This window comes from Eretmochelys imbricata, chromosome 27 (assembly GCF_965152235.1).
Source record: "Eretmochelys imbricata isolate rEreImb1 chromosome 27, rEreImb1.hap1, whole genome shotgun sequence".
Classification (NCBI taxonomy): Eukaryota; Metazoa; Chordata; order Testudines; family Cheloniidae; genus Eretmochelys; species Eretmochelys imbricata.
The window spans coordinates 15,515,825-15,543,576 of record NC_135598.1 but is presented as its reverse complement, the minus strand read 5'-3'; the positions used below and the strand labels follow the sequence as shown (position 1 = coordinate 15,543,576).

The 27,752-nt window shown below is 55.4% G+C and overlaps 1 protein-coding gene across 1 annotated transcript; it reads left to right on the top strand.

Annotated features, from left to right (window-relative positions):
* Positions 1 to 2,565: 2,565 nt before the first annotated feature.
* Positions 2,566 to 27,574, top strand: EZH1 (enhancer of zeste 1 polycomb repressive complex 2 subunit). The gene is made up of 20 exons (XM_077806058.1): positions 2,566 to 2,680; positions 6,037 to 6,160; positions 6,732 to 6,860; positions 7,189 to 7,308; positions 9,950 to 10,070; positions 11,042 to 11,215; positions 11,981 to 12,083; positions 13,301 to 13,464; positions 14,376 to 14,467; positions 15,180 to 15,360; positions 15,960 to 16,156; positions 17,524 to 17,615; positions 18,179 to 18,219; positions 18,769 to 18,894; positions 20,817 to 20,995; positions 21,622 to 21,717; positions 22,498 to 22,579; positions 23,389 to 23,469; positions 23,971 to 24,055; positions 24,705 to 27,574. The coding sequence occupies exons 1-20, from the start codon at positions 2,670 to 2,672 to the stop codon at positions 24,763 to 24,765; spliced, it is 2,259 nt and encodes a 752-aa protein (XP_077662184.1). The 5' UTR covers positions 2,566 to 2,669; the 3' UTR covers positions 24,766 to 27,574.
* The last annotated feature ends 178 nt before the right edge of the window (positions 27,575 to 27,752 follow it).

The window sequence follows — 27,752 nt, the reverse complement described above, 5'->3', positions numbered from 1 at the left end:
TTATACATGATCATGTCATTAAAGGCTGTAACAGAAATTACAAGGCACATAGGGCCTGGGGTAAGATTGCACAAACTATCTTGAATTCTGGCATTTCCCAATGTGTGAGTGCTTGGCTTTGGCAGCATAACCTTCTGCTAACGTACTGTGTATGGTACTCTCCTACTCTAGCGACACCATCAGAGGACATAACCACATTAGCCACGCCATCAGGGGCTCGTTCACCTGCACATCTACTAATGTGATCTGTGCCAGCAATGCCCCTCTGCCATGGACATTGGCCAAACCGGACAGTCTCTACGTAAAAAAATAAACAGACAGGAATGGTAACATACAAAAGCCAGTAGGAGAACACTTCAATCTCCCTGGACATTCAATAACAGATTTAAAAGTAGCCATCCTTCAAAAAGAAACTTCAAAAACAGATTTCAAAGAGAAACTGCAGAGCTACAATTCCTCTGCAAACTTAACACCATTAATTTGGGCTTGAATAGGGCCTGGGAGTGGCTGGCTCACTGCAAAAGCAATTTTCCCTCTCTTGGTATTGACACCTCCTCATCAAGTATTGGGTGTGGATCACATCCACCCTGACTGAATTGGCCTTGTCAACAGGGCTTTGGAGCAGAGCCTGGAGCTGGAACGCAGAGCAGCCCCGGAGCAGTGGAGCTGCAGGTTTTCGCCTGGAGCTGGAGCGGAGCCGGAGCACACCTCCAAAGCCCTGCTTGTCAACACTGGTTCTCCACTTGTGAGGTAACTCCCTTCTCTTCATGTGTCAGTATATTTATGCCTGCATCTGTAATTTTCACTCCATGCATCTGAAGAAGCAGGTTTTTCACCCACAGAAGCTTATGCCCAAATAAATCTGTTAGTCTTTAAGGTGCCACCGGACTCCTGGTTGTTTTTGTGGATACAGGCTAACATGGCTACCCTCTGATACTTGGTACTATTTGTATGTAATTTTCAAATAAAAAAAAAATGAAGAAAACAGAAATTTCATCACGAGGAACATAACTGACCCGACATGGGTCATCAGCAAGGTTGGGACTTTGAGATGGGTTAGAGCAGGGAGGCAGGACTCCTGGGTTCTCTCCTCCAGTGGGGGTGAGGGGTGGTGCTAGGAGCTAGGACTCCTGGGTTCTCTCCCCCAGTGAGGGGGAGGGAGCTAGGACTCCTGGCTTATCTCCCCCAGGGGGGGAGAGGTGGGGGTGCTGGGAGCTAGGACTCCTGGGTTCTCTCCCCCAGTGGGGGTGAGGGGGGGTGCTAGGAGCTAGGACTCCTGGGTTATCTCCCCCGGGGGGGGGGAGAGGTGGGGGTGCTGGGAGCTAGGACTCCTGGGTTCTCTCCCCCAGTGGGGGTGAGGGGGGGTGCTGGGAGCTAGGACTCCTGGGTTCTCTCCCCCAGTGGGGGAGAAGTGGGGGTGCTGGGAGCTAGGACTCCTGGGTTCTCTCCCCCAGTGGGGGTGAGGGGGGGTGCTGGGAGCTAGGACTCCTGGGTTCTCTCCCCCAGTGGGGGTGAGGGGGGTACTAGGAGCTAGGACTCCTGGGTTCTCTCCCCCAGTGGGGGTGAGGGGGGGTGCTGGGAGCTGGGACTCCTGGGTTCTCTCCCCCAGTGGGGGAGAAGTGGGGGTGCTGGGAGCTAGGACTCCTGGGTTCTCTCCCCCAGTGGGGGTGAGGGGGGGTGCTAGGAGCTAGGACTCCTGGGTTCTCTCTCCCAGTGGGGGTGAGGGGGGGTGCTGGGAGCTGGGACTCCTGGGTTCTCTCCCCCAGTGGGGGAGAAGTGGGGGTGCTGGGAGCTAGGACTCCTGGGTTCTCTCCCCCAGTGGGGGTGAGGGGGGGTGCTAGGAGCTAGGACTCCTGGGTTCTCTCCCCCAGTGGGGGAGAAGTGGGGGTGCTGGGAGCTAGGACTCCTGGGTTCTCTCCCCCAGCGGGGGTGAGGGGGGGTGCTGGGAGCTAGGACTCCTGGGTTCTCTCCCCCAGCGGGGGAGAAGTGGGGGTGCTGGGAGCTAGGACTCCTGGGGGAGAAGTGGGGGTGCTAGGAGCTAGGACTCCTGGGTTCTCTCCCCCAGTGGGGGTGAGGGGGGTGCTAGGAGCTAGGACTCCTGGGTTCTCTCCCCCAGTGGGGGAGAAGTGGGGGTGCTGGGAGCTAGGACTCCTGGGTTCTCTCCCCCACTGGAGGAGAGGTGGGGGTGCTGGGAGCTAGGACTCCTGGGTTCTCTCCCCCAACGAGGGGGAGGGGTTGGGAGCTAGGACTCCTGGGTTCTACCCCCCGTTTGGAGGGTGTCTGGTGGGTTAGAGCAGGGGGCTGGGAGATACTGAGGGATTGTTTCTAATGTTTTCCATGGGGCCCGCCGTGGTACAGCCCATGCCCCCCTCCCGATCCCAGTGGTATGATCCCTTCCCCCCTCCCCTCGCTTGGTACATCCCAAGGCGGGTGAGAAAACGGCGTTCGCTTCAGGGGGCGGGGTCTCTTGACGTGGGCGGGGCCCCGAGCTGCGGCGGCCTTGTGGGCGGAGTCTTAGAAAGTGGGCTGGACTTTGAGCCCGGACACGGCCCTGAGGGGAGGAGCCTCCTGGAAGGGGGCAGGGCAAGTGAGCGGCGGGGGCGGGGCGAGCTGGTTGGCGCAGGCGCAGAGCAGACGGGGTGCTGCGGCCTCCAGGTCACCTGAGCGCGATGGATGAGGAGTGAGTAACGGGGCCGGGGGGGTCCGGGGCTGGCCCCCTCCTGGGGGAGGGGCGAGGCTTGGGCCGGGGGGGGGGCTTCGGGGCTGGCCCCCTCCTGGGGGAGGGGCGAGGCGTGGGCCGGGGGGGCGGGGTGTGGGGCTGGCCCCCTCCTGGGGGAGGGGCGAGGCGTGGGCTGGGGGGGCGGGGTGTGGGGCTGGCCCCCCTCCTGGGAGAGGGGCGAGGCGTGGGCTGGGGGGGCGGGGTGTGGGGCTGGCCCCCCTCCTGGGAGGGGAGGGGTGGGGTGGGGTGTGGGCCGGGTGTGGGGCTGGCCCCCCTCCTGGGGGAGGGGTGGGGTGGGGTGTGGGCCGGGTGTGGGGCTGGCCCCCCTCCTGGGGGAGGGGCGAGGCGTGGGCCGGGGGGGCGGGGTGTGGGGCTGGCCCCCCTCCTGGGGGAGGGGCGGGTGTGGGCGGGGTGTGGGGCTGGCCCCCCTCCTGGGGGAGGGGCGGGTGTGGGCGGGGTGTGGGGCTGGCCCCCCTCCTGGGGGAGGGGCGGGTGTGGGCGGGGTGTGGGGCTGGCCCCCCTCCTGGGGGAGGGGCGGGGTGTGGGCCGGGGGGGGCCGGGGGGTGGCTGGCCCCCCTCCTGGGGGAGGGGCGGGGTGTGGGCCGGGTGTGGGGCTGGTCCCCTCCTGGGGGAGGGGCGAGGCGTGGGCTGCGGGGGGCGGGGTGTGGGGCTGATCCCCCTCCTGGGGGAGGGGCGGGCCCCCCTCCTGGGGGAGGGACGGGTGTGGGTGGGGTGTGGGGCTGGCCCCCCTCCTGGGGGAGGGGTGGGTGTGGGCCGGGGGGGGGGGGCCGGGTGTGGGGCTGGCCCCCCTCCTGGGGGAGGGGCGGGTGTGGGCCGGGGGGGGGCCGGGTGTGGGGCTGGCCCCCCTCCTGGGGGAGGGGCGGGTGTGGGCCGGGGGGGCGGGGTGTGGGGCTGGCCCCCCTCCTGGGGGAGGGGCGGGGTGTGGGCCAGGGGGGCTCTGGGGCCTCCGACAGTGTGGGAAGCAGGTATATGGGCTGACTGCCCTGTGGGAAAGGGGTTTGGAGGGCCTCTGGGTGTGAGGAGAACTGGGGCAGACCGATCTGTCTGGGGGCTGGTTGCAGCTGGGGTATGGGGAGTGGATTGGTTTGGGGTTCATCTGTGGGGTTTGTTTAAGGATGTCTGGGATGGGAGGCTTAGGGTAGGTGTGGTGGGGAGAGTGGGGTGCTGGAATAGGGGGTACCTGTGCAACTGGGGGGGTATTGGGAAGTTGCTGAGCTGGGATGGCCTCCTGAGGTCCCTTCCAACCCTGAGATTCTGTGACTCGAAAAAGTAGCCACTAATCTGTGGTGCCTCCATTTCTGGCTGACCAGTTTGAAACATGATGGGCCTTATTTGGGGGGAGGGATAGCTCAGTGGTTTCAGCATTGGCCTGCTAAACCCAGGGTTGTGAGTTCAATCCCTGAGGGGGCCATTTAGGGATTGGGGCAAAAATTGGGGATTGGTCTGAGCAGGGGGTTGGACTAGGTGACCGCTTGAGGTCCCTTCCAACCCTGATATTCTGTGAGGGGGTCAGATTGCTGCGTGCCATCATTTTGCCTCCAGCTACTGGGATGGCACCATCACCTGTCCTATTTCCTTCATTTGGAATCTGTAACTAAAACATCTGTGTGTCTGGGCAGTAGGTGTCTGCTGTGCTTTTGACATTGTTCCTTCACTCCTGACTTACTGGGGCTAGAACATGGGCTGAAGCCGAATGATGTTCCCCACTGTCACATACGCATGTAATGCCCCACTGTGTTTGTGGCTGACGCTGCTGCTGACTCTTAATTACAGTTAAATGCCCCTTTGAAATGCCCCTTTCTTGGTCTAACTCTTTGGTTTCTGCCAGGTAGTTTATTTTAACCCCATCACTCACAGGAGGCTTATTCCAAGCAGTAGGGAAAGCTGCCCAGGGTGCTTCTGAGGGCGTCTAGTTTTTTAGGTTTGAATGGCAGTACCTCTTGTAAAAGAGATGTTTGAATGCTGGGGAACTATATCTTTGAAACTGTACCGCAAGGGGAATTGGACCGTTAAATCCCAGTAGATGAAAGGAAAACAAAAGTATAATCCTGAAAACCTACTTGTATGCCTCAGAATCCTAATTGTCCAAAGACTTCTGTATTGTTACAACGGGATCCAGGCTGCCTGGAAGTGAGGGGATCGGATCCCTACCTATGTTGCTGTGCTCTTGGGTGAACTGGAACAACAATAATACAAACAGAAGGGTTAAATGATGAACCGGAATGGACTGTAACTCACTGCAAAGGCTAACCTGACTCCCTGGGACAGTCAGGCTTGCACCTACAGTTTGCATGAGATCAGAGCCTTGTTTAGTGTTGCTGCAGTGTGTTTGTGTGTGTGTGTTAGAGAGAGACACCGCTCCTTCCATTAGATAGGAGAGCAGGTTCGTTCACAGTTCTGCAGCCAAGTTTGTTACATGCATGTTGTGATCATGTCTCCCACCCCTAAGACTAGATCCGGAGGAAATGTGCACAGTTGGCACTGGGTGAACTTTAAGGAGGTTTAACCCTGCAGAAGTATGTTTTGTAACCCTGCAGTCCCTGGGGACAGCCCCGGATCCTCTTCTTGGTGTGTGCGATTGGCTCTTAGTTTTGATTTTTTTGCTGCCTCAGGGAATGTTTGGCATCTTTAATAAATAACCCTTGGCTGTGCACTCCTGAGGAGGAAAATGCTAGTGGGGGAAAGGTCCCAGCTGAGCTAGGAGGGTCACCTGGAGGCACAAGCTGTGATTCCAGTCTGTGTATAATGAAGCCAGTGTCACCTTTGCCTTCAGTCTGTTACTGCCCGGGGCAAATGGAACAGAGGAGCTGCTCAGAATATTTAATGAAGTGAGCTGTCACTCACGAAAGCTTATGCTCAAATAAATTTGTTAGTCTCTAAGGTGCCACAAGGCCTCCTGTTCTTTTTACGGATACAGACTAACACGGCTGCTACTCTGAAACCTGTCAGAATATTTAGTGGAAAAAGAGGTCACCCAGGCTCATGCTGTTGGGACCAGGCATTCTAGGGGCACTGATAGGTGAGGCCCCTGCCAACGAATGATCTGTCCTGAGCACACAGTGCCCTCTTGGCTCTAAGAACTTTCTGTGCCTCTCTTAGGTACAGTTTGCACCATAATTGTTCCCTAAACAAACAGAACCAATGTGGCCCGTGCAGGCAGTTACTGTACTTCTTTTGCCAGATAAACTTGGTGATGCACTGAGAATCCCAGCACTCCGTTTTTGTTAGGAAACCCCTTGTGTTTGCGAAGAAGCACTCTGCCATTCGGGTGCTACCCTTTCTGTTTTGTTTTTCAGGAAAATGGAAATCCCAACTCCTCCAACGTCTAAGTGCAAAATTATTTACTGGAAAAGGAAAGTCAAGTCTGAATATATGCGTCTTCGGCAGCTCAAGAGGTTTCAGGCAAACATGGGAGCGAAGGTAGATATGTTCTCTGGGGCCAGACCTCGTATGTATACACAGGAATATCGAGTAGGAGTAGGGAGATTATATGTATTTGGCACTGTTGTGATGGCTGCTGGAACACCGTGTCCAGTTCTGGTGTCCGTAATTCATGACGTAAGTTGAAAAATTGGAGAGGGTTCAGAGGAGAGCCATGGGAATGGTCCCGTCAGGCTTTATAATCTGTGGAGTTTTTTCTAATTGTTCACATTCTGCTGTTAGACTAGACCGTGATCAGTGTCTGTGTGTGGCGTAGATAATCTTTCTTTGGTGTTCCTTGTGACAGCGTGATCTGGTGATCAGGGACTAGAGAGCCTAGGTTCAGGGCCCTGCTCTGCCATACACTTTCTGTATGACCCTGAGCAAGTCACTTAGTCCCTCTGAAACTCAGTTCCCTGTCTGTAAAATGGGAATAATATCCTTCCTTGCCTTTGCTGAAAGTGGCAGCTGTGTTGACTCTATAGCCTGCTGTGTGTCACACATTCGGATTTCAGTAACTTGAGTCTAAACTTGCTTTGAGGATTGTAAGCACTTCTCTCTCTAATTTCAGGCTCTGTTTGTGGCCAATTTTGCAAAGGTTCAAGAAAAAACTCAAATTCTGAACGAAGACTGGAAGAAGCTTCGAGTTCAGCCAGTCCCACTAATGAAGCCAGGCACTGGGCACCCTTTCCTGAAACAGGTACAGAAGAATGAGGTGGAAATGGCAGGGCAGCCACACAAGCTGATTACAACCCAGGGCTTTGCAGGGAAGGCTGAAGAGGGCTGTACCTTTCTTCGCTCTCTGCGTGTCAGTCTCTTACTGCACCTCGTGCTCCCCCCAGGCTGCAGAAATGGGGGTAAAAAGAAAACCCTGTGGCTAGTGTCCAGGGAGGACTGTATGTGACTGTAAAGCTCAGCAGATCAGTAGCTGTACCTAAGAGACGGGATCAAAGTGTATGTTCATGTCTTGCAGTCACTGTGTCTGAGCTGCCCTTTGCTTACTGTCCCTGTGTTTGCTTGTTCTCCAGTGTACCGTTGAGAGCAATTACCCTGGATTCCCAAACCAGACCATCTTCATGAGGTCCCTAAACACAGTAGCATTGGTGCCTATTATGTATTCCTGGTCCCCTCTTCAGCAGAATTTCATGGTATGTGAGAGCGCATTGTGGTGTGAGACTTTTGAGACGATTAATGCGTCATCCCTACATGTTTGCGGTTGCAGATACCTTCCTCAGCCTGCTCCTTTTGAGTCTCTTGCTGCTCCCAAGGCGTTGGAAGGGAACATTTTTGTCTCGTGTTATGCTGTATCCCTTAATAGCAGAGCTGGCTCACCAGTTCCCCTGAAATCCCAAGGGCTGGCCAAGCCTGACTGCTGCCTTTGCAGGATTCAACGCCTGAATTTAGTGGCTGATTTTAGTAAACTGTAGAATTGTTTCTGTTTAAAATAGGGCTGTTGATTCATCACAGTTAACTCACACGATTAACTAAAAAAAAAATTAATTGTGATAAAAATATTAATTGTGATTAATCGCACTGTTAAACAATAGAATACCAGTTGAAATTTATTAAATGTTTTTCTACATTTTCAAATATATCGATTTCTGTTACAACACAGAAAACAAAGTGTACCGTGCTCACTTTATATTAGTTTTATTACAAATATTTGCACTGTAAAAATGATAAACAAAAGAAATAGTATTTTTCAATTCACCTCATACAAGTACTGTAGTGCAATCTCTTTATCATGAAAGTGTAACTTACAAACGTAGAATTATGTACAAAAAACCCTGCATTCAAAAATAAAACAATGTAAAACTTTAGAGTCTACAAGACCACTCAGTCCTACTTCTTGTTCAGCCAATCGCTCAGACCAACAAGTTTGTTTACATTTGCAGGAGATAATGTTGCCTGCTTCTTGTTTACAGTGTCACCTGAAAGTGAGAACAGACATTCGCATGGCACTGTTGTAGCTAGCATTGCAACATATTTACGTGCCAGATGTTCTAAAGATTCATACGTCCCTTCATGCTTCAACCACCATTCCAGAGGACCTGTGTCTCTGCTGATGAAGGGTTCTGCTTGATAATGATCCAAAGCAGAGTGGACCGATGCGTGTTCATTTTCATCATCTGAGTCCGATGCCACCAGCATTTTCTTTTTTGGTGGTTCGGGTTCTGTAATTTCTGCATTGAACTGTTGCTCTTTTAAGACTTTTAAAAGCATGCTCCACACCTTGTCCCTCTCAGATTTGGGACGGCACTTCGGATGCTTAAACCTTGGATCGAGGGCTGTAGCTATTTTTAGAAATCTCACATTGGTACCTTCTTTGCATTTTGTCAAATCTGCTGTGAAAGTTTTTCTTAAAACGAACATGTGCTGGGTCGTCATTCGAGACTGCTATAACATGAAATATACGGCAGAATGTGGGTAAAACAGAACAGGAGGCACACAATTCTCCCCCAAGGATGTCAGTCACAAATTTAATTGACACATTATTTTTTTAATGAGCATCATCAGCATGGAAGCATGTCCTCTGGAATGGCGGCTGAAGCATGAAGGGGCATACAAATGTTTAGCGTATCTGGCACGTAAATACCTTGCAATGCCTGCTACAAAAGTGCCATGCGAACGACTGTTCTCACTTTCAGGTGACATTGTAAATAAGAAGCAGGCAGCATTATCCCCTGTAAATATAAACAAACTTGTTCGTTGTAGCGATTAGCTGAACAAGAAGTAGGACTGAGTGGACTTTAGGCTCTAAAGTTTTACATTGTTTTGGTTTTGAGTGCAGTTAGGTAATCAAAAAAATCTATATTTGTAAGTTACACTTTCACAATAAAGAGACTGCACTACAGTACTTGTATGAGGTGAATTGAAAAATACTATTTCTTTTGTTTTTTACAGTGCAAATATTTGTAATCAAAAATAATATAAAGTGAGCACTGTGCACTTTGTATTCTGTGTTGTAATTGAAATAATTTTCAAATATATTGTAGAAAACATCCAAAAATATTTAAATAAATTGATTCTATTATTGTTTAACAGCGCAATTAATCGCGGTTAACTTTTTTATTCACTTGACAGCCCTAGTTTAAAATAATTAAATGTTCAATAAATAAGTCAGGCAGCTCCTACCTTTGTGACTGACCCCACAGCGGTGCTGCTGAGGGTTAGTTGAGAGAACAGGACAGCGCAGAATAATTGAAATACACTTTCAGGCACAGCATTAATGCTGTGACCTTCTTCGTTTAAAATTATTTATGAGACAAACGTCAATCTGTAGCTATTTCCTACTGGCCGTTTGCTTGCTGCAGGAGCGTACCGATCTGCCTGCTGCAATAACTCCCTTAAGGCCAGTGGGGAGCAGCTCTGGCAGAACCGAGTGACGAAAACCGAGTGTAGCACGGGAGTATGCAGAGTGCCTTTGTCCCCACTGCATGTAATGAGAGCATGCTCCTCTAGTGTGTACTGTATTTCAGACAGGGCTGAGTTACCGTGTGCTCTTGGTTGTGTGCCAACCCAGTACTGTCCCGCTCATGAGCCCCCTGATACTTATTTGACCACTTGCTCGGCTTTATCCTGTGTCTCTGAACGTCTCTGGGCTCTGGAGACACGACCCTTCTGTGGCAGGGGGTATGTTACAAACAGAGCACCTCACAGTGTTCCGGGTAGCAGTGAAGTCTGGGAAGGGTGAGTCTTTGCAGCCCCGCATGTGAACGGGAAGGGGCAGTCACAAGGCTGCCCTCTGACTGGCTGTTGGTGAGCGCTAGCTGCCTGACCTGTTTGCAGGTGGAGGATGAGACTGTGCTGTGCAATATCCCCTACATGGGAGATGAGGTGAAGGAGGAAGATGAAACCTTCATTGAAGAGCTAATTAATAACTACGACGGGAAAGTTCACGGCGAGGAAGGTAACCTGGGCACAGGGGTGCTCTCCATTTCCCACTGGACGGCTTGCAAGCAGGGAGCATGGCCAAGCTTTCTGAGCAGCTGAGGAGGCAAAGAGCAGTACCAATAACCAGCCTCTGCCGAGGGTCCCTTAGAATAGGGAGCATGTAAAGCAAGAGCACCCCTGCTGGCCTGGTCCCGTCTCCCTGCCCTCAGCTCTGCCAGAGCACCTCAGGCCCAACCTTCCGCGTCCCAGGCAGGTCCAGCCCTGGGCCTCTCTTGAGCAGCACTGCCATTTGTATAACGATGGCAGATATCCATGAAGGGTTAGGGTGAGACAAGAAAACTCATTTCACTTGTGACCTGAGCCAAGACCTGAATCCAGTTCTTAAGTGGTGAAAAGCCTGTGTGTTTTCCCACCAAGCTGCCTAGCCCCTCACAAGGCCCTGCCTGGAGGTAGGAGACACTGAAAAGCTGTCTCCCATCCCACGCCCCAAATGGCTTAATTAGTGAGTGTCTGTGTCTATAGCAAAAAGAAAAGGAGGACTTGTGGCACCTTAGAGACTAACCAATTTATTTGAGCATGAGCTTTCGTGAGCTACAGCTCACTTCATCGGATGCATTCAGCTCTCGAAAGCTCATGCTCAAATAAATTGGTTAGTCTCTAAGGTGCCACAAGTCCTCCTTTTCTTTTTGCGAATACAGCCTAACACGGCTGTTACTCTGAAACCTGTGTCTATAGCAGTTACTACACAGCTGGGAAGAGGGGCTGGCTCTTTTGCTCCATGTGTTGGCTGCCAGGTGTGATTAAGAGTGATGCACAGTCAGCATCTCCCCACCTCCCCAAACACACCCTGCCTTGGCAAAATCCTCTCGTGAAAGCGCTGTTCCTAACAAGCAGTCTGTCCCGTGGCTGACTTAGGGTTGCCACCAAACCCCAGGCTGGAAGATTGCAGCACGCCCACGAAGCAGCTGATATATTGCTGTGTTTCAGAGATGATTACAGGGTCCGTCCTTATCAGCGACGCTGTGTTCCTGGAGCTCGTTGATGCTCTGAATCAGTACTCGGATGAGGAAGAAGAAGGGCTCAATGACTCGGAGGGTAAACAGGAGGATGGGAAGGAGGAGCTGCCAGTCACAAGAAAAAGAAAGCGAACCACAATGGAAGGTGGGTTTGGCAGCAGAAGCTGGGACAGTCTCTGGTGGCCTCCATCCTCCCCAGCAGTCACTGTGCCCTCCTGCACTCATCATGTTGATTGCTAATAAGGGTAGTGAAGTGCCAGGTAGAAAGTTCCGTGGCCTGTCCTTGCTCCCCCTGGGATGCTAGCTGGAGTGTTTCCGTGGGATGGGTTGCAGTGGGAGGAAGCTAGAACAGTGGGATTTTCACGTGTGCTGTGTAATCGCAGGAAGCTTTCGTGGCAGATTTCATCTCGGACTGCTGTATGTGGTGCTCTGAGTGACACCAGTAGCAGGGAATATCTCTCGTCTCAGCTGCAGAGACTCCACAAAGTATTGGGTCTTGGCGATCGCAGCTAACGCATCTTCTTGCTGATACTTTAGTCTGGTTATGAAACATCCAAGAGTAAAACCCGAGTCCAAGCAGAGTCCTGCTTCTTTAAACCCCTCTGGCATTTGGGGAAGGGTTTTTGTGCACTCAGTCCCCTTGCAGCACAAATTAGTAATTTTTCCCTTATGAATCATCACTGAATCTCACTGATGGCGTTGCTGGTGGGTAGAAGGGGCACCTCTGGAACTGTGTGTTCCTTATGCTAGCTGTTGGATTAAGGAAGGACTCTCTGTTGGATGACTGTGTGATCGTCTCTCTGCCTTTTAAAATGGGATCCAAAGCATCCCTGGAGTAACCCTACCCCTAAAAGGGAAAGGTGCTTTCAAGTCCTGCTTAACTTAAGAATCTTCTGTCATTTTGGTTTAGGCAACAAAAAGTGTTCAAAGAAGCAGTTCCCAAATGACATGATCTTCAGTGCTATTTCTTCAATGTTTCCTGAGAACGGCTTCCCGGAAGACATGAAAGAGCGGTAGGAGACATTCCTGGTTAAATTGTCTAGCAGAACCAGTTCCAGTTTTTAACAAAGATACTTCAGCAAATAATAGTACGCTAGTCTGACTAGTGCAGTAGACCTGTATCTGCCCTGGACAGTGTCAATGTTCAGGGAAACTGCACCTCTGTTCCCCCTCCAGGGTCCCTCTAGGGCACCTACACTAGACTCCCGGTTTCTCAGCTGTCACCTCTCTTGGCTAGAGACCCGTGTCTCTCTCCCTCCTGATGGGTTTTTCTAGGCTGCACGGTTCCCTGCCTGTGCTATGAAATCCTCCCCTGCAAGGCAGACTGCCTAAAAGGCCAGCGTCTGTGCTTTGCTTTCTCTCCAGAGGCAGTGAGCACTGTCATTGCCACAGTTACAAGTTCCCACACTCTTTATAAGCAAGCACATTTATTCTTAAGGTGAAAGTGTTACAGAGAAGACATGCTGAAAACAAGAAAAGAACCTAGACACAGGCTAAAGCTTACTAGAGGTCATGCCAGCTAGAACCTTGGGCTCTGGTAGTGTCCTTCAAAACTCTCACCTGGGTTTTCCCCAGGGTTACAAGTCTCCTTTTCAGAACCAGAACAACAATGAAGATTTCAGTCTTTCCCTTATGTAGCTTGGCCTCAGTAACAGGTGATCAGCAGACAATGGCCCACCCCTCAGGGTTTAGCCCCCAAAGGCTGGGGTTTGGCATAACCAGAGGTGGGGAATTTGCATTTACCTCCCACTAGCTATTTCCCCAGGAAAACCACTTCACGCTGTTGCAAGAGTCCATTCTTGTCTGGGCCATTGTTCAATATAGTCCATTGAACCCCCAGGCCTCTCATCTGTCACATCTGCCCCCTGGAGAGGCTCTGTACAATCCTGGCCCATAAAGCATTCATTTCATACAATGGATCCCAAAAACGCTTAAACTTAGTTCAGTAAGGTCTCCCAGGATATTGCAATAAATTGCCATGTCTGTCACACACTGTCTCTATGGGAGGAGGGGAAACACTGTACAAAGACTTCTGGGAAATAGAATGAAAGTAGCCTAATGAGAACTTGCAAGGAGAAAACCCAAGTTCTGACTGTTTCAACCCCCTGAACTCAGCCCTGTTGTACAGAGCTGATCAGCACGCCGAGCGGCTAGTTGCAGTGACATAGAGCAGTGTGTCCAGACACTAGGAAAATACACATGCATGTTTTTTTGTTTTTTTTTAAAACAGGTACAGGGAACTTACTGAACAGTCTGATCCGAACGTGCTGCCCCCCCAGTGCACTCCAAACATTGATGGGCCATGTGCAAAGTCAGTCCAGCGGGAGCAGTCCCTGCATTCTTTCCATACGCTCTTCTGCAGGCGTTGCTTCAAATATGACTGTTTTCTGCATCGTAAGTTGAGACTCAACTGGAAACTCCCCTGGAGGTTCTGGTGCCTGTTCCACCATTTCCACCCCTTTCTTTACTGTGCCTCACACTCCAGACTATGCTGGGCAGGTGCCTCTGTCTTTTCCTGGTGCTCTGCACCGTGTAGTATTGCAATCCTGGAGAGCCAGATTGACAAAGACATTCAGGCGCCTAAAGATGCAGATAGGCACCTACTTGCATTGTTAAAGTGGCCGTGAGTCTGTATCTTCCCCAGCGATCTCCACAGATGGACGGGTTAGCTGCAGTAGGTTGGAGTCCCAGTCCTGCTGTGTGAGCCCCCTTGTTCTGCACCGTGGACATGGCACAGCACAGACCTGACGCACATTACACTGACACCTCACTGTGGTCTGCCCCTGCCCCCACATTTTACTACTTTATCGTAACGAGTCGCTGGGCCCATTCCTCCAGCGTGTCGTGCTAAAGCCTTGTGAGCATTGCTTTGCCAGTTAGACCTGGAGCTTTTCTGTTCCTGGGGGTCACTGCGGAGTTACAGGAGTCTCTTCAGCTAGACTCTGTTATTAAACACTGGCATACGACCATGAGTTAGTATATGTGTGTCAGTTTAAAAGTAAACCTTCCCGTTAAGTCTCTTTTCCAGGAATGGGAGGTGTTCGGGTTGTCCCAACATCACAGATCTAGGTTTCCTTCCATTGTGAGTGGGCGGGGAGGCCAGGGGCTGTGGCTAAGTTGCCTGGTAGTGTAGGACTCCCGGTCAGTGCCCATGGTGCCTGGTCAGCATTGCATTTCGGTGCATTTCAGCCCCTTTCACCATGCATGCTGGGCTGTCGGCTGCCTCCTCCACTGTGGGGACGAATGAGCCTCTCAGTTGGAAGGTGCCTGGTGCTAACATGATGAAGGTGGCTTGTATTTTTCAGCTTTCCATGCAACTCCTAATGTCTATAAACGGAAGAACAGAGAGATCAAGATTGAGCCAGACCCCTGCGGGACAGATTGTTTCCTTTGGCTGGTAGGTTTTTGGGATACTCTCCTGCCTTACCTGCAGGACCAGCTGGTGCCTTTGTATCGTTCCAGTGATCAGACAGAGTTGGTGAGCACAAGTCCAAATAAAAACCTCACTTGAGACCCACGTTAACGAGCCTCCAGCCACGGAGTGTTAGCTGGTCTCAAACGGGTGAGGCCCTGCAATACTGGGTGGTACCACAAGACTGTGCAGTATTAGCATGGGAAACTGTGTTTAAAATAACCCGGCTAGGTTCCCTAAATCCAGCCACCCATCCCCAACCCCCACAGCCAGGGGCACTGGCAAACAGCACGTGACTCGGCAGCAGATGAGCCAGCTGAGAGATGAGCCAGCTGTGGAAAGGACTTAGTGCTGGACATGCATACAAGGGGACGTGGTCTTTGCCCCTGGGAGCTCACCCTCTAGCTGATGCTGCGCTAGCTGGAGGTGTACAGGGGAGCTGTCTGGGGACAGGAGGAGAGGCCAGGGGCTTCTGGAAGCACAAGGCAGTGGAGATGGGCAGGTTACAGTGTGAGAGGCTCACCAGGAATAGTCTCACTGCAATGGAGGTTGCAGAGACTCGTCACCCACAGGATTTGTAGGCACCTCGCCCAGAGAGCTGAGGGTCCCTGCTGCAGCGCAGAGCCCTGGGCCCGTGGAACAGAGCTTTGTGCGTTCCTTGCGTGGCTCTCATGTGCCACGTGCTGTCTGATTGCAGGAGGGAGCCAAGGAGTTTGCAGTGCTGCACAATCCCAGGTCCAAATGCTCCGGTAGGCGACGCCGTAGGCACCATGTGGTCAGTGCTTCCAGCTCAAACCCCTCGGCCTCCTCCACCACTGAGACGAGGGAGGGAGACAGCGACAGAGACACGGGCAACGACTGGGCCTCGAGTTCCTCAGGTATGATGCCTGGGAGCCTCCGCATTTCCGTAGACCCTCCCCACTGCCATCTAACCAGGCTGCTGCAGACCTGGCACTGGAGGGTTGCCAAGGCAGGTTTTCCTGGCTGCACCGGCTAGCCTAGCTCCTCTCCCTCCTTGGCTCAGCCCAGTAGGCAGGGGGAGCAGGAGCAAACGGGCTCATCAGAGCATCCCCTTCTGTCCATGCATCGAACACAGGCCTCTGCCACGGCTCTGTGTGTCCGGCCACCGTGAGTCAGGCCCCCTCTGAGAGGGGGCTCTGGGGTAGAGTGCTTCCCTGCCAGCGATGCCACATGGCTTGGTCTGGGGCTCAGGCTGCTGAGGGCCATGGAACAGAGGGAGCAGCTTGCGTGATTCTCTGCTGCCCTACACAGACAGACACGCGGGGTGGTGCTGGGCCCTGGCAGGAGCTCTGCTGGGAAGATTGCCACGGGTGAGAGGAGTTGGAGGCAGGAATAAGGAGGGGGGCCATGGGAGGAAGGGGCTGGCTCCTGGCAGACCCAGACTCCCCAGCGTGGGTGTCTTGTGTATTTGTTGCTGCCCTGACTGCTGTGTTTCCTGTCATCTGGGTCTTGTTAGAGGCCAACTCCCGAAGCCAGACCCCCACCAAGCAGAAGGGCAGCCCTGCCTCCTCTCAGCTCTTTGTGATGGAAGCGCCGCAGGAACTTGTCGAGTGGACGGGGGCTGAGGAGTCACTCTTCCGCGTGCTCCACGGCACCTACTTCAACAACTTCTGCTCCATAGCCAGGCTGCTGGGCACGAAAACCTGCAAGCAGGTATGGCCTGGCATCCTCGCCTGGCCGCTTCTGGGCGGGCGGGACAGGAGGGGAGGGAGTCTTGGGAGCCTCGCTTTCTCTTGCTTTGCCTTCTGTGCCGCAGACAGACCAGAGGAAATGTGCCTTGAGGGGCCAAGTGAGGTAACTGCATCGTTTATCTGCCCAGGCTGTGCGAGGGGCTGGTGCCCAAGGAATTGCTTCCTTGGAGTGCCATAGTCTGTTGTTTCCTCTGCTCCGTCTCGGAGGATGCCGGCTGCCTCTTTGGTCTGGTAGCTTCCCGCACACCTAGCTGTTCCTGTTCGACGTGTCAGTCACGGTCGTGAGGGAGGAGCCTGGAGCGGTGCAGCTGCAAAGCCGTTTGCTTGTCCTAAGGATAGTACCACAAGGCCCTGGATTCTGCCCCTGCCTCCGACCCACTAGCCTGCTCCTGATTCTCTGCAGAGCTGAGGATTTGGTGCCTAATACCCCTGTGTCATGACACTGTTCAGTCCGCCTCCACCATCCCACTGCCCTGACTGCTTGGCTCTGGTTTCAGCCCATCCGGCGTGCTCCGCTTCCTTTGACTGTGGAGTAAACTCGAAGGGATGTACAAGGCCTGGATCAGGGCTTCCCCTGACTCTTCTCTTTCCTGGGCAGGGCCAGGTTTTCAGAGGGCCATGTGTAGACGAGTACCTGCCTGCTCCAGCATGCCTGTGTGCAGACAGCTGTGAGTGGGTTTTTAGGAGGCCCTTTGAAAATGCCGCTCACACCCTTTAGCACTGCAAAGTCACGCCATGTACATTCTCCCAGCCTGGAATCCCTTTTGCTGCCCTTTTGGGATTTTTCCATCTCCCTTCTGAAGAATTAGGGACCCCAGACCCAGTGCCGGATTCCACTCGATGTGCTCACGCAGTCACGCATCCGTCTTGGCTGGGTTCACAGCTACGCGTGGAACCAGGTGCAGAGGGAAGGAGCATGGGAAAGAGGGAGCCGCAGCATCCCGGGCCCAGCCCAGGCTTTGTGAGGATGAGCTTTCATTGCTCAGCTCTAGGCACATCGAGTCTCATGAAGTTTAGTGCTGGATGTGCACACGCTCCATATGGTGAAAATCACTGCAGCCCCCAGCCCAGCTAGCTGCAGCCTGTCATTGCCCAGAGCTGTCCCTGCCCTGCCGTCATGCTGGAGCTTCAAGGGTTGGTGCTTCTAATGGTCCCCCGAGGACGAGCTCTGCAGGGAAGTGTTTTGGCAAGAGGGAGGGGTTTGCTTTCCAAACGAACAGCAGCAGCAATCTCCACTGGCTCAGTGAGGGCAAGAGCGGGCTCCTGGCCTGTGGGAGCTGGGCCTGTCCTCCAGGGTATGATTTGAAGGAGCTGAACTCTTTTCTACAGGTCTTCCAGTTTGCGGTGAAAGAATCCCTTATAATGAAACTGCCGACCAGCGAGCTCATGAATCCGTCCCAGAAGAAAAAAAGAAAGCACAGGCAAGTGCTCCGCGAGCTTGTCTTGTTCTTAAAATGCTGGCAGAGCCTCTGCACACCCTGCTGGTGTTCCCGCTAATCCACACCTGCCCAAGTGGCTGTGAGCATGGGGGGCTTGTGCTGGTGGCTGGGAATTGGTCCCCGGCCTTCTCTCTGCCACTGCTGCGGTGTCCCTGGGCCCTGGTACCCAAGGCGCTGGCAATGGCTTGGTAGCCACTGAGGAACAGCTGCCTGTGAGCATCAGTCCCAGGAGCCTCCCTCCAGGCCCAGCTGGAAGATGGCTGGCTTCTAACCGTCTTCTCATGCACTTGTTCTGATCCACCCTGCCAAGCGGTTTGTCTCCCGTGGGGTTTTGCTTGACTTTAGGGTTTGCCCTAAGGAGCGTCTCTCCTAGACGCCTGATTCTGTTCTGCCCTCGCCTCTGTGATCAGTAGCTGATGGTTATTAGCATGCAAAGCTGACAGGCTGGCTGAGCTCATTGGGAGCCCCGAGGGTCCAGGCACAGACGCTCTGTTGGCCGTTCCTCAGGTGGGCGCCCGTTTCCCACGTCTCTGTTTCTCTTTCAGGCTGTGGGCTGCACACTGCAGGAAGATCCAGCTGAAGAAAGGTACCGTGCGGTGCCGGCCGTGATCCGGGGGCTGCTTGCACGGCCTGGGTTTGAGAAGCATCAGTGCGCGGTGTAGTGCTGAGCATGTATCCAGCCTGCCAGCTCGAGCTGTGAGCACCAGGCCAGCAGCAGCCACAGGAGCCGGTGCTATTGTTGGCTCCCCGGCTGCACCTTGTTTGGCTGCCGTGGAAGCCTGTGAAGTTCCCATCTGCTTGTGGTGGGGCTTCGTCCCGGTGGTAGCGTTCTGGGGTGGGGTCAGTGGCGCAAGCTCCCTCTCGTTTCCAGGCGGAGGTTTGGAGCAAGGGCCGGGGGGTAATGGGGGCTGTTCAGGAGCTAAGTAAACGGATCATGTGCTTGTGATCCCGGTGCAGTGTCTGTAAGGCCTTCAGCACAAGGGGCACGCTTGCCTGCTGCTGGGCTGCCCGCCCTCTGCTGGCAGACTGGAAATGGCAGGCTCTGATGCTCCAGAGCCTGGTGCCCAGTGACTCCTCATCCATGTGTGTTTGCGGGGCATGGGTTGTAACCATGGCATTTCCCCTCTTCTTGTAGATAATTCACCTACCCAGGTGTACAACTACCAGCCCTGCGACCACCCCGACCACCCCTGCGACAGCTCCTGCCCCTGCATCATGACTCAGAATTTCTGTGAAAAGTTCTGCCAGTGTAATCCTGACTGTAAGGACACAGCTGAGACGGCCGGGAACAAAGCCCGTCGCCCTGCTGCCGGCACAGCGGCGTGAACAGGGCGTTACAGCGGCTCCCTCGCGTTCCCACATCAGGCAGCTCGCGCAGGGTGGCTGGAGTCTAAACACACAAGGGCTGGCTAGCAGTCTGCCCAAGTCAGGGGAAGTGGTGTGTTCTGTGGTAAATCGTGGGCTGTCAGTGGGTAATGCGGACTTCCATAGTGACAGGCTTCAGAGTAGCAGCCGTGTTAGTCCGTATCCGCAAAAAGACCAGGAGGACTTGTGGCACCTTAGAGACTAACCCATTTATTTGAGCGTGAGCGACAGCTTGCTGCATCGGATGCAGAAGGGTGCTGTTGGGTGGAGAGAGGGCAGCAGGGAACATGCCTGCCTGCTGCTGCCGGCGGTGCTCTCCGGGGGTTTGCATTATTCCCTTTGCAGTGCTGTCTCTCCTTCCTTGGAACCTGAAAACCATGTCATGTGTTTACTGGTGCAGAGCCCCAGCCCTGCTTCCCTTTGTTCCCTCATCAGGTGGGCTGGCAGGGCAGCTCTGGGCAAAGGCAGGCTGACCTGTCTCCGTCTGTGGAATACTTTCTCAGCGTGTTACCCCCCTGCCTCAGCAAGTGACTCTCACTGGTTCACTCCCTGACTAGACACCTCTCTTGGATGGTCAGACACAACACATCCTGCGTCTTGGCAGGGGGTCAGACTAGATGACCCTTGCAGTCTCTTCTGACCCTGTGGTTCTGTGACACCCCCAAACAATCTCCCCAGGATCACTTGATGATGACCTGTTCTGTTCATTCCCTCTGGGGCACCTGGCATTGGCTGCTGTCGAAAGACAGGATACTGGGCTAGATGGACCTTTGGTCTGACCCAGTGTGGCCGTTATATTCTTATGCCAGTCCCCACTTTGCCTTGCAGGTTAACACTTGATGCGCTCAGTCCTCAAAATCCTCCAAAACTCCCCCTGTGGTATCCAGCCCCTGTCAGTAATTACCAGGTTCCCTTGTCCCAAGGGAACAGTCTATGCACCAGCTTGTTTAATTCAGCTGAGGGTTCACATTTGACTTAATACCACAGCACTGAGACGGATTTAAAATAAAATCCAAGGATCAGGTTATTAACAAAGAACAGAGTTTCAAAGACTCATGTGAACAGTGAGTGAGAATATTGGAAACACGTGTGAGTATAACATGCTTCTTGGAGTTTTAACTTGAACAGGCTGAATTCCTTGTCTGAAGTAAGTTCTTGCCTTCCAGTGACTCTAGCTCCCATGGTCGGGACCCAGCGCTCGCCTTCCTGCTTCCTCAGTGATGGGGGGTGGTGCTGACTCTGCCCTCTAGTATTTGAAGTGCATCCTTTAGCTATGCACCCCCAGATAAAACTCTTTGCCCCGCTGCTTGGTGTCCTGCATGCTCCTTTCCTGTTGACTTGACGTAGCTCAACGTAGCTCAACGTAGCTCCCATGTCTTTGGCTTAGAATGGTTAATGTCCATCTGAACCAAGGCTGGAGAATCAGCATCCGATGCCTGGCAGCAAACTTGTTCGTCCCCGCTCTGCCTCCAGAGCACATGTTCGGGACGGATTTTCAGCGTGCGCGTGGCCCCGACACATCACCCGGAGGTACCTCCTGCAAGGAGTGTGAGGTTGTCTGATGTAAGTGTTCATTGGACACCTCCCACGCCCTTTGGAATAACCGCTGTGAAAGCAGCGGGTTAGGTGTAGAGAGTTTGTCAGGCCTGAAAGGCAGTGCTGGGACAGGAGAGCGAACCCACTGAGGGATTCTTTGGGCCACACCGCAGCTGAGCAGCCTCTCCAGCTGGGATGTGTCCCTGGGGTGGAGTCCTGGCGTTTGAGGCCAGCAGGGATCCTGTAGCCTGACCTGTGTAATCTGGGTGTCTCTCGCTGCAGGTCAGAACCGCTTCCCGGGCTGCCGCTGTAAGACCCAGTGCAACACCAAGCAGTGTCCATGCTACCTGGCTGTGCGGGAGTGCGACCCTGACCTGTGCCTGACCTGCGGGGCCTCGGAGCACTGGGATTGCAAGGTGGTCTCCTGTAAGAACTGCAGCATCCAGCGCGGCCTCAAAAAGGTAATTTGCTGCCCCCCTCCCCTGGTGTGCAGAGCAGCCTGGCTGGAGAAAATCCACCCTTGCTGCTCTGTCCCCCCTGGGCTTCCCCAGGCCGCAGCCGCCCCAAAGATCAGGCCTGAGGTGGGGGCTGGGCTGTTCCCCAGGCTCCCAAAGCGTTTTCAGATTCAAAGGCAGGGTTTGAACTAATGTGAAGCAGGAAGAGGCCCCGGGAACTGGAGCTACCTGGGGCTAAGCGTAGGAAGGGACAGAACTCAGGGGACACGGTGAGATCCTTAGAAAACAGGCCAGGGTTCAACGGAACTAATGAAGCTGCAAGGAAAGTGGCTGTAAGAAGCCGGGGGCCACTGCTCACAGTGGATGGCTCGTAGCCATCCTTCTGTCCGGGGCGTTTGTCGTGTCGGATGGTAACTCCCTGAGGCTGGGACTGTGTCTCGATGGGGCCTGATCCCGGTCAAAGCTGGACACAGCGGTAATACCAGCAATGCATAAACGGGCACTAAGGAGCAGGGGAGCCGATTCCCCGGGGGGCTCTGGGCTAGTCTGCCTGATGTCGGGGCGTTTTCGTTCCATTGCGCACCCTGCTGGGCAGCAGCTCTGCAGACTCAGCCAAGTCTCTTGCACTCTAGCATTTGCTGCTGGCTCCATCAGATGTCGCTGGCTGGGGGACGTTCATCAAGGAATCTGTGCAGAAGAATGAATTTATCTCTGAATATTGTGGTGAGGTTAGTAAAGCCGTCTCGGCCCATCCCCGTGGGGTCTGGGATGACACAGACGTGCCTAGCTACTGTTCCTGGGGCTGCAGCTGCACAAGTGTCACAGTACCGGTTAACACGCAGTCCCTGCCCTCATGCTGTGGGGCAGTTCATGTGGCATGTAGCCTCTAGCAGGATTTTCTCAGCTTTCCCCACCCTCAAAGATGTGTAACAATGAGTGAGGCTTAAACAAATAAACCCCTTAACCCCAGGGGCCCAGTGAAGGCTAAGGGGAAGGGCTGGGACAGAGCAGGGCTGGGTCCTGGTCCAGACTCACTGGGTGTCCTTGGGCGAAGTTTGTGAAAATGGCCTTGGATTGGGGAAACCAGTTTTCAGGAATCCAGCCTGAGCCCCCACGGGCAGGGTCTGTGGAGGGGGCTGAGCGACCGCCCATTGAAATAGCTGAGAGCTGTGGGTGCTCGGTATCCTCTGCAGCTGTGGCCCTAGGGCTGTAAATGGGAAAGCTGCTCCTGTCTCAGTGGGTAAAAGCTCTCAGCCCCTCCGAGAACACGCATTGTCTGAATGCCTGTCATGGCAGAAGTGGAGCGTGTGAGCCAGGCTTCGTTTGACGTGGTCGGCCATCTACAGAGGGAGGCTGTGATAAAGGTCCTGGCCCTGGCCAGCGGTGCAGAGGGAGGCTCTCCCTGAGGAGGCCAGCAGCAGACTCTGCCCTATGCAGAGGGGCTGTTCCCTGGCTCTGGAGAGCCCCATCCCTTGGGACACTCAGTGTAATGCCTACCCATTTCCCAGCTTATTTCTCAGGACGAGGCCGACCGGCGAGGAAAGGTCTATGACAAGTACATGTCCAGCTTCCTCTTCAACCTCAACAATGGTAACTTCCCGGGTGGGGACCCAGGTTCCTTAGGGTCATTCAGGGCAGGGCCTGGCTGTGGGGAGGGAGGAGCCCACAGCAGCTATGCCTGGAGGAGTCTCCCAGGCTCGACACTGGCTTGGCCCAGGCACTGTGCTTTCAGGATCACCTGGGGTGTCTCGCAGCTGCCACAGCTCCTGGACGCCTACCTCTGCAGTGCTGGGCCAGGCTGGTCTGACACGCCACCGTCCGAGCTCCCTGTAGCCGCCGGGCACTTGGCAGCGCCAGGGGCTCAGTTGCTGCTCGGTGGTCTTTGAGGACAGAATCGAACTCTAGAAAGGCAAAGCTGCGAGCCCCGAGCCAGGGCTGGAGAGTAGCCGGTCCCAAGGGATTCGCTTCCTGAGCTCACGGCTTGGCTCCGGGCTGTAGAACCAGGCAGCGAATGCGATCAGCCCCCGGTGGTGCTGGGATCAGTGTCGGAGTAGCCAAGGGACGTGACTCCATTACAGGGTTTCGGGTGAGCTGGGGGATCTGGCCCCAGGTGTCTTTTTGTGAGGAATAAATTCCTTACGGGAAAGACCCTCCAGAACCCAGGAGGATTTTGTGTGCCCGGCTCTGAAGAGCAGCTGAGTGCAGAGGCCATTGCACTGGTCTGGCTCTGGGGCAGTCTACCCAACTCGCTGAGTCTCACCCAGCTCTGGAGCTAGATGGGGGGACGCCGAGCCCCGGAGCCGTGGGGGAGAGGGGAGAGACTTCGAGCCGAGCCCCAGAGCTAGTGGGATCTTGGTCTGACGGGAATCTCAGGGTTCTGTGGTTTCCTTTCCTAATAGATTTCGTTGTTGATGCCACCCGCAAAGGAAACAAAATCCGCTTTGCCAACCACTCTGTGAACCCCAACTGCTACGCCAAAGGTGAGAGCCTGTGCCCAGCTGCAGCCAGGCCGGTCGGGTGATCAGATGTCCCGTTTTTAAAGGGACAGTCCCGTTTTTTTGGGACTTTTTCTTATACAGGCACCTATTAGCCCCCACCCCCGTCCCGTTTTTTCACAGTTGCTGTCTGGTCACCCTAGACAGGGAATCCCCTACTGTCGCTCCGGGAAATGCCCATGGAGCCCTGGGTTACGCAGGGTCTCCTGAGCCTCTTGGAAGCATCCTCTGGGTCTGTGAGCTCTGGAGGGGGCTGAACGTCAAAGGAAAGGCCGAGCGTTGGGTTTCCAGGCACGCCCCTGCAGTTGGGCCCTCTCCGGTCTGCCGGACCCTCCTGCTGCTCAGTGGGAGCTGAGTGCCCGGAGCAGAGCCTGCTGGCCAGCCATGCCCCCAGGCGATTCACCAGCGCTCAGGCAGGCTGGTGGGCTGTGGTGCTGCGGGAGAGCCGGGCTGGGAGACGAGCCCTGACTCCTTTCTCTGCCGCAGTGGTGATGGTGAATGGAGACCACCGGATAGGAATCTTTGCCAAGAGGGCCATCCAGGCTGGGGAGGAGCTCTTCTTTGATTACAGGTGAGCCAGGGCCTGGCCCCTCCGATGCATGGTGTGAAGCTCTGCAGAGCAGGGGTCTCCAACCTTCTTATGCCCAAGATCACTTTTTGAATTTAAGTGCAACCCAGGATCTGCCCCGTCCCTCCCCCAAAGTCCCGCCGCACTCACTCCATCCCCCCTTTCTCTGTCACTTGCTCTCCCGCACCCTCACTCACTTTCACAGGGCAGGGGGTTGGGGTTCGGGAGGGGGTGCGGGCTCTGGGCTGGGGCCAAGGGCTTTGCAGTGTAGGAGGGGTCTCCGGGCTGGGGCAGAGTGTTGGGGTGTGGGCTCTGGGAGGGAGTTTGGGTGCAGGAGGGGGCTCCGAGCTGGGGTGCAGGAGGGGGCTCCGAGCTGGGGTGCTGGCTTTGGGAGGGGGGTCAGGGCTGGGGCTTGGGGTGCAGCGCTTGCAGGCAGGAGCAGTGCGTGGAGGGAGACGCCTGCCCCAGAGGCCACGCTGGCCACTTCCAGGAGCGGCTTGGGGCCGGGGCAGGCAGGGAGCCTGTCTTAGCGGCAGCCCCACTGTGCCGCTGGAGATCGTGATCGACCGGTTGATGACCGCTGCTCTAGAGACGGGCTGTGGAAAAGAGGCTGCTGGGGAAGCGACTATGCACCGGTGTCCCTGTCGTGCAGGTACAGCCAGGCCGATGCCCTGAAGTACGTGGGCATAGAAAGGGAGACGGATATCATCTAGCCCCCTGCAGGCGTGTCCCCTGCTCCTGGCTGCCGCGATGCCGTGTCCATTCCATGCTCCGTCGTTGCTGCCCCTGTTCCCGTTGCTGTGTGTCCCGAGTGCTCCGTTCCAGCCAGGCGCCTGGGAGCAAAGCCCAGGGCAGGAGCAGGAGCCAGACGCTGCCTGGGGCTAGCAGGAACCTGGCTCGGTTCCAGGGCAGGTGGGCGCTCCTGGGCTGGGACGACTCCAGAGACTGAGGCTGTTGGACTGGAAGGAAGAAGAGTGGCCAAGAAATGCTCAGTCTGTTTCTAAAGCTGCCTGAGCAACCAGCTGCATCTGGAGCTAAGGGACCTTGGAGCGACCAACCTGCATGTAAAGAGCAGGTAGCTGGTGATTGATGTTACTCTGCTCACAGCACAGCCGTTGGAGTGAGCTTTTAGCCCTGGGGCGACTGTTGCTACCTTTCGGTTTCCTTCCATGCTGAAGTGCTGGGGACTAGGCTGCTAGCACACAGTCAGACCCCGTGGAGGGTCAGTCCCGCCTCCCTGCGGCGCAGTTCCAGGGGCCCCAGGCGCTCCCCGCTGCCTGGCGAAAGGGGGGAGCCGCCCAGCACAGCGTGTGGAAGAGTCCGCCGGGGCGAGGAGCCATGTTGGTCCCGTGATGCGATGGTGCCAGGAGGAGCTGTGTGTGTATCTGTCGTGGGATTGCCCCAGGAGATGGTGGGAGGGGGCAGGAAACATGAGGCCGGCTGGGGCGTGGGAGGCCCCAGCTCCCACCTGCCTGGCTCTGCAGACCCACAGGTGCATGATGTCTATTTCTGCCTCTTGTGCTGGAGGGGCCCTTGGAGCCTGGTGTGTCGCACACCCCCCTGCTGTGCAGGAGTGGGGCGCCACGGGCCGCGGCTCCAGCTCCCTGCGCCTGGGGTTAGGGGCGGGCACCCTGGGCCCTTCCCGAGTCAAGCCTTCAGGCCGTAACAGGAGGGTGGGCACTGCTGGGATGGCCCCTCTGGGCTGTGGACCCTTCTCGGCCCCTGGTGGTTTCTGTTCTGTTAGCCAAGTGAGTGGTGCAGACGCTTTAACCCGCGTCTCTGTAGGGCTGAGCAACTGGCAGTGCCGCCAGGGCTGGGACTCGGGCTGCTTCACTCCCCATCCTCGAGAGGGGCTTTCCCCTTCTGGAGCTGCCCTTCTGTGGGGTGGCATCAGCCCCAGAGATGCCACGCCAGAGCCAGCCAGCACTGCGAATGCTGGGCACTGAACTACCAGGCACTGCTCCACGCTGACCAGCGAGTGGGGCTGGGGCCTCTCTGGGGGGCTGCCAGTCAGCGTAGGTCTGCTGGGGCTGGAAGTGTGGGTCTCCCCGGGAGATCAGAGAGCTGCTGGCCCGCAGATCGCCGGCAGCGCAGAGGTTCCAGCCTGCCCAGTGCTGGGCTGGGTGCTCCAGCATCGGACTGTTGAGCTGGCAGGTTCCCCTGGGCCAAGCTGACCCAGCAGTACCCCTAAGGCACTTTACAAGCCCTGCGTGGCTCCCTGCTCCAGCCTGGAGCCTCTGTCATTGCACAGAACTCGCGGGGTGGCGTTTGGATCATCGAGAGCTTTGCCTGCTGTAAATACGTTGCTGACTGCCAGCAGATCTGTCGCGCCAGGCCCTATCCTGGCAGTGCAGACCCGAGGGGCAGGCTCCCCAGAGATGGTTCCTGGACTGGAGAGCAGGGCAGGGTCTGCTCTCAGCACCCCATGCAAAGAAATCAAGTGAGCACTTTAAAATAAGCCTCCCACCCAGCCAAGGGGCTGGGACCAGGGCTGTTCCTGGGCAGCTCTGGGTTTGAGGACACACCTGCCAGCCCAAGGTACCATCCTTCAGTGGGGCATGTTCCCGTGTCCCTCCCTCCCCAAGCACAGCTGGCGCTGGGTGGGGTCAGTTCAGACACGAGGGTCTTGACCTGGAACAGGAATGAAAGCAAGGGGTGGCTCGTGCCTGCGGAGAGGGGGCACAATGTTCTGGGGCTGACACACACTGAGAAGCACCCAGGGGGCAGGGCCTCCAGCTAAGGGCAGCTACCTTACAGGTTTCCGGCTCCCAGTGCCCCGGCTGGTCTCCTCTCCAGGTCACTCGGTGCAGGGTAGCATCCATGGGAAATGCCTGTGTGCTTGGGGCAGGGGACTGGCAAGAAGCTGGGTGGGTGTAACAGAGCTGGGAGCTGGGGCAGGTCCAGGAAGATCAGCCTATCGGCCCAGCAAACAGCTGAGCCCCATGGCTAGCTTGGGTCCCGAGAGCTGGATCCTGAGTGCCAAGCTGCCGTGGGCCAATGAGGCCACGAGAACAGAGCGCAGGGCTTAGCTGAGTCCATTCGCTGGCCGATGCCCTCGGACTAGACTTGGGGGGAGCTGTCCGTAGCACGCAGGCCAAGGGGCAGCTGGCTGACCGCTGTCTCGCTCTGGGCGGAGGGTGCAGGCAGGCTGGAGGAGAGCCAGGGTCTTGGGCCTGGCGCCTACTGATGCAGGCTTGTTCCTGTTCTCCAGCACCCAGGCATCTGGTACTGCTGCTAGCGGCTGCGTGGGGCCGAAGGCCTGTCCTGCCTGCGCGGCTTTCCGCCCAGGGCTGTTAGGCCCGTCTCCCTCCCTGGGGCTGGCCCCCTTTGTGAGCCTGGGCCCCCTTTGTGTCTCACCGAGAGAGCCACCCCTCCCTGGCACCATACCGCCTGCCCCAGCTAGTGGCTTGCCGCCTGCGCAGCAAGAGGCTTTGTGTCTGTGGTCTGCTGCCCGTGAATTATATGCACTTTAAAACTGATGTGGCTTGTAATCTTTGTCCGAATAAAGTGGTAGTGAATATCCTCGCTGGTCTGGCCGCCAGCCTCCCTTCTCTTACACCAGCCTGAGCAGGAGCTGGCGGCTGCACTGCGGCCTGGATGCACCAGAGCGGTTCAAAGGAGCGGAGAGCGGCCGCTGGCCCGATCCTTGGCTTGGCTCTGGCGAGGACTGCCCTGCTCTGGAGCTGCCTGGCTGCGGTAT

Excerpts from the sequence above, each read along its gene's own strand:
- EZH1 (XM_077806058.1), top strand. Across the intron at positions 14,468-15,179 it reads CAGATTGTTTCCTTTGGCTG|GAGGGAGCCAAGGAGTTTGC; the intron begins GTAGGTTTTTGG and ends GTCTGATTGCAG. Across the intron at positions 22,580-23,388 it reads CCTCTTCAACCTCAACAATG|ATTTCGTTGTTGATGCCACC; the intron begins GTAACTTCCCGG and ends CTTTCCTAATAG.